Source organism: Gymnodraco acuticeps, unplaced genomic scaffold (genome assembly GCF_902827175.1).
Source record: "Gymnodraco acuticeps unplaced genomic scaffold, fGymAcu1.1, whole genome shotgun sequence".
NCBI classification, from domain to species: domain Eukaryota; kingdom Metazoa; phylum Chordata; class Actinopteri; order Perciformes; family Bathydraconidae; genus Gymnodraco; species Gymnodraco acuticeps.
The window spans coordinates 5,131,165-5,136,743 of record NW_022990023.1 but is presented as its reverse complement, the minus strand read 5'-3'; the positions used below and the strand labels follow the sequence as shown (position 1 = coordinate 5,136,743).

General features: G+C 40.9%; 1 protein-coding gene across 1 annotated transcript; it reads right to left on the bottom strand.

Moving 5' to 3' along the window:
* Positions 1-1,981: 1,981 nt before the first annotated feature.
* On the bottom strand, positions 1,982-4,720 carry dlx3b (distal-less homeobox 3b). The gene is given in 4 exon segments (XM_034214303.1): positions 1,982-2,843; positions 3,306-3,362; positions 3,364-3,491; positions 4,214-4,720. Coding segments are annotated over 4 exon segments (843 nt in total). The 5' UTR covers positions 4,557-4,720; the 3' UTR covers positions 1,982-2,528.
* Positions 4,721-5,579: the final 859 nt, after the last annotated feature.

The window sequence follows — 5,579 nt, the reverse complement described above, 5'->3', positions numbered from 1 at the left end:
TGGTATTTTATTTCGTTTTTCAGTCATATGTGCTCATATGAAATAATTATAAAAATAAAACGGCACAAGGCAGGCTCAAGATTACAAAATATTTAATTATTTATACATTTAAATATATATATTAATCATATATGATTTATTTCATCATGTAAGTCTACAAAAAATATGCAAATTCATTTAATTTCGACAAATATATCCCGAACTTTATTGGACAAAGATTTGATAATCATTCGAGTAATAGGACCTTTTCCATAATGTTTATTCCTTAAAAAGTCAACCCAAAAATATCCTATTTGGGGAAAATAAAACGCAAGTCACACTCTAAACGTTGATGGCTTTATATGTGGATCTTAATCCACATTTTAATTGCTCTTATTGCAGTGACACAGTAACACCTCAGTCACGAGCACATACCTTTGTAGTTACTAAAAGCAGTAGAAAAGGTCGGCCTATAAACCGTGGGCACATTTTCTCTCGGTGCGTAATGGCGCCTTGGTGGTCCATGTGGATAAGATCGCCATTAGCGGTTTTCTCCATCATGCTGTTAGTGCAGCATATTTAATAATGCAGGCTTTGTGCGGTTATTGTCTACTGTCATTACGGTTGTGAAAACACGGAAAGGGAGGTTGTGATTTGTTTTAAAGAGACTGTGACTGTCTCATTATTAACGTGTAGTTGTCCTGTTTATCCAACACCTCTCACTTCATGAATATCAGTGTATTCCCAAGGTGTCTCGTGTAATCATTAGGCTTGTTTATCACCCTGGAAGCACCTTTTGGTTTAACCCTCTTCTTTTCAATGTTATTGTTTTTTAAACCACTGTTAAATATTTGTAAACCCAAAAATTACCGTCATGACATAAACGAACCCCTGGCCCTGACCCCAATTGTATTTAAAAAAGAAACCTCTTTAACCGCAGATCACTTTTTATGACTCTGCTTTGCCAAATCCACACAACATGAGACCTTACTGTCTGAGCGTTGCAAGCACTCCGCAAAATGAAAAGAGGGTCTGTTGTGGTTTGTCGATATTTGGCAGCGTTCTCATCAATCGCGTGCTGGTGTGAGGAGCGTGAGCGAAGGACCCCTTCGTGCACGGTCTTCCTACCCTCCCGAGCGAAGAAAATAAAAGGCAAAGGTTGTTAGACGAGATGAAAGAAAGAGAAGCTAGACGCGATGAGCGAGACGGAGAGGAGAGAGAGATAGGCCAGAGAAGAGAGAGAGAGAAGAGTAGAGCTCAGCGACCGTCGAGAGACGCGGAGAGACGAGATGGAGCGCTCCGAGAGAGAGATAGACCCTATCCCTACCCGTTCTCTGAGCTTGCTCGCTCTATCTAGCTCTAGCTCTCAGCTATCTATCTCTTCTCCCTCTCTTCGTGTCGGGGTGACTCCTGCAGCAGAATAGTAATAAAACAGAGTGACTCCAACATGTCTGCTGGTGTGTCGCCTCCTACTGCAGCGCTTTGCACGCAGCTCTCATGCTGCAACAATTGCAGCATACAATATATGTATACAACATATAACAAAAATAATAATCGCTTTTTTTTCATGCAAGTGTTTGGTTTTTAGCATTAATTCTGTAAAACAACTTAAATTAATTATCGTTAAATCAGGATAAATCTTAATTATAGGCATTTATACAACATCTTTAAACACTGCCACTATAATCTCCTGCCTATAATATGGAACAAACATGTTATTTGTTCATCTGCATTATAATTAAATAGTTATTATACACGTTGTAAAAGTTTGTAAGTGTTTTGATAATAAGCAACATTCTGAATAAACGCTTATTTTATTGCAAGCATCTTTTAAACTAAGTAATTCAAAGTTATAGATATACATATTCTTAAATATTTAAAATATATAAAAAGGAGAAATTACTTCACATTTTCTTGGCTGTCTGTTTAGAATAACTCGACATTTGATTATCTGTCCTGAATCTTTAAATCATCTGTTTATAAAGGGGCTCGACACACACCGTGCAATTAACAACTTTATTCAATTGACAAGAAGGCAACACGTGGACTAATTACATGAGCATGAGAATGGAGGCACCACAGTGCAACAAATATCGTCATAGTGGTTTCTGCATATAAACACATATTTACAACCTTCGACGTTTTGTACAAATCCATATAAATATGACCTGAGTTCTCTTTGGACGCGCTCTTTACAAACACACATGACTTGAACGCAGCATGGATCACCTGCACGGTTTTGTCAATATTCGCTTTGTGGTTAGGCTAATTATTTAAAAAAAATGCATATTCATTTATAAAAGGAGTGAAAGAAAATACAACAGAAGCGATAAATAATTTAATAATAAAAAAAACCACGCCAGATGTCCGTTAAATATGCTGCCACAAGTGATCAGAAATCCCTTATGTGCTTTGTGAATGTAAACCCAGTTCTGAAACATTTTTGATCATCCAAAAACAGTTTCTCTTCAGGCCTGCTCCCGGTCCAGTTCGCTCTGCAGAGTCTTTAGGAGAGAGTGTGAGGAGATAAATGTGCTCCTGAGTCTTTGTTAGTAAACGGCCCCCACGCTTTGCTGCGGGACGGGGTGGTGCACGGTGCCCGGATGTTGTAGGTGGGATCCCTGCTGGTACCAGTGGTTGTTATAATCCTCCAGGTATGGTGGAGACGAGCTGTGCGTCGGCGGCTGGACCTGAGGTCTGCTGATCGGGGTGCTCTGGGGGGTGCTGTTGTCCCACACTGCGGGGGACTGAGGGGAGTTACAAGCCATTGAGTCGCTGGCGTCGGGACTGTGGTCCAGGGGAACCTCGCCGTTCTTGTACAGCTTCTTGAACTTGGATCTCCTGTTCTGGAACCAGATCTTGACCTGGGAAAGTAAGAGGGGGAACATTAATTATAATGCAACTGAACATTTAAATAAAAAATGGGTTTAAAATGCAGGTGTACGGGTAAAATAGACCAATAATTTGGTCAGAAGTTCGATCCCCAGCCCCTTCAGTTAACATGTCAAAATGTCATTGGGTAAAATAACTAACCCCGATTTACTACCAGGCATTTAGTATACGGTATTGAAGTGTACAATGTTGTGTATAAGTATAATCATAGGTTTTTAAAAATATATGGTAGCCTACCAGCATTTAAATAATAGTTTTGCATAGAAAATTCAGCTATTTGATTATTTGTATCCATAAAGTATTAAGCTCTGTATTCTGTGCGTAATTGCGCAGCGATGGATAATTAGAGAACAAATTGGCCATATTTGGGAAGCCCTAACTCGCATGAATAACGAGTATTGATGAATTAGAAAATATCAGGTGTTTCTGCTTACCTGAGTCTGAGTGAGGCCGAGCTGCGCCGCCAGCTCCGCGCGCTCGGGCAGCGCGAGGGTACTGCGCCTTCTGGAAGCGCCTCTGCAGAGCCGCGAGCTGGTAGCTGGAGTAGATCGTCCTCGGCTTGCGGATCTTTTTCGGTTTTCCATTCACCATGCGGACCTCGGGCTCTGGCTCTTCTTTTACTAGAAATTACAGAAGAATATGTTGATTAAATAAACCATCAAAACAGACATAAAGTGTAAAACTCTAAGCATAATAAAGTAAAAGCAAAACCATAACGGCAAAAATGTTTACAAGATATTTTTTGAAATATTGTGTCAAAATGATATATGTATGGCAACTTATAAGTGCCACAGGACAAACATCCAAACTTAAATCAGACAAGATAATTGTATTATGATCAATTTCAATTTGTCAAGCCACTTGTAATACAACTGAAGGAGTGAATATAATTAGCTTTATTCAAACCATCATTGTTTTATTGCAGTGATGTTATTGGGTGGCTTATTCACAGGCACATATTAACATAAGCTTGACTAAACAAATGTTAGTTTTGTACCTGCAAAAGATAATAAATTAAGGATATGTGGCAAGTGAACATGTCATGGGCCTTGAGATGTAGAATTGATGGGGACATGAAAGGCAAAGAAAAATGTTGACTTGAGGCAGAACTGCATTTTTAATATCTCTACTTTACTAGACATATTTTTCACAACTAAAGGGACATTTTTAATTGACAATAGATTTTCAACACTGAATTATTTATTTTTCCAGTGTTGTTTCAGAGGCATTAAGGGCTCTTTAAGGCTTTCTCAGACCAACAAGTGACTGAACAGATGACAGCACGCACTTTGGAGGCAGACACCATCTCATTAAAACAGATAAAGCATGTCTCAATATTTACCTGAGCAGGGTGGTGATGCCTGCAGGTGATCTCTGTTGTAATGTCCGAACTGTCTGTAGCTGTTTGTGTAGGGGTATTCAGATTTGGTCGCGTACGCTCCAGCAGCTCCCATTCCGTTCAGGTTAAACTGATGGTGATAAGAGTTCATTTGCTGTCCGTACGCTTGGCTCTGATAGTATTCGTGGTGGCTGGGCGCCGTCTGTCCGCTGTAGTAGCCCATGTCCGTCACCGAAGACTCGGGGAGAGTAGGAGAGTCCTTGGAGCTCGGGTGGCAGCTCATAGATCCGGGTAGATCGGTCAAAATACTCGCAATCTTCTTCTCATACGTCTGTCCGGCGCTCATGTTGAAAGCAGCCCCTCCAGCCCCTTTCAAACGAAAGTCCACTCGGGGATTTTTGTGTGTGCGTAAAGCAACAAAAAAAACGCAATAAAGAATTGGCTTTAGAGAGCTAATAGTCCAGTGAAACCCTCCCTGCTGAAGTAACTTAGTTGTGGCATCGCTCCTCTGCTGTGACACAGAGTTATAGAGAGCTGAGCTTGAAGCTGCCTTCCTATTGGCTCCACTACACCCCCCCACCCCCCTTTCTCTTCTCTTGTGCTCCAGGCGAAGTCGTGGTAAAACCAAGCCTTCAGCCAAGAGCGCCCATGCACGCATACCTCTGTTTTTTTTTCCTCTCTACATTTGCATTTACCTGTTCACTAGTTGAACATGTTAGGCCTTCAGGGAATGTCTGTGAGAAACGCAACATGTCCATTAGTTCTCACAATCATGCTACAGGCTGGCAACACATTAGCCTCTCTAAAGCTTTAATCCCGCAGCCAGACCGTCTCCTTAATGTTTTATGCAATGTTTTCTTAACAGTGCCTAGAGATCACACTTTATTCAGCCCATTGAAAATCTGCCAGCCAGACTCCCACAAACTCGTATTGTCATTCAAAGGAGTTGGCGGACAGTTAACTGTACGTGAAAGAGATGGGAGAGATAGGTAAAGGAGTCGCTCATCTCACGGAGCCCTCGGGTGAATTCCTCCGCACTGTCCGTGTTGTGTGTGAAAATGCAAATTCAGAAATACACTGTTAGAACATGACACTGCACCTCTGAAAAGCACGTGATATTGAAGGTGAAATCGTTGCACTATTGAGTTTCATGTTGTTGATGATTTCTTAGGATTTTTTTAGCTTGGGAAAAAAAGGTTAAGCTTGTAATCAAAACAGTGTTTCACTTTTTTTTCCTGCAGTACATTTGCTATCAACTGAAAACACGGTGCACAGCGCCCCCTGCTGTATGCTTTCACAAATATAACTTTAGTTCTGTCTGCAAAATCAGAAATCCTTTATTTGTCTCACAGCAGGGAAATGTACGAGG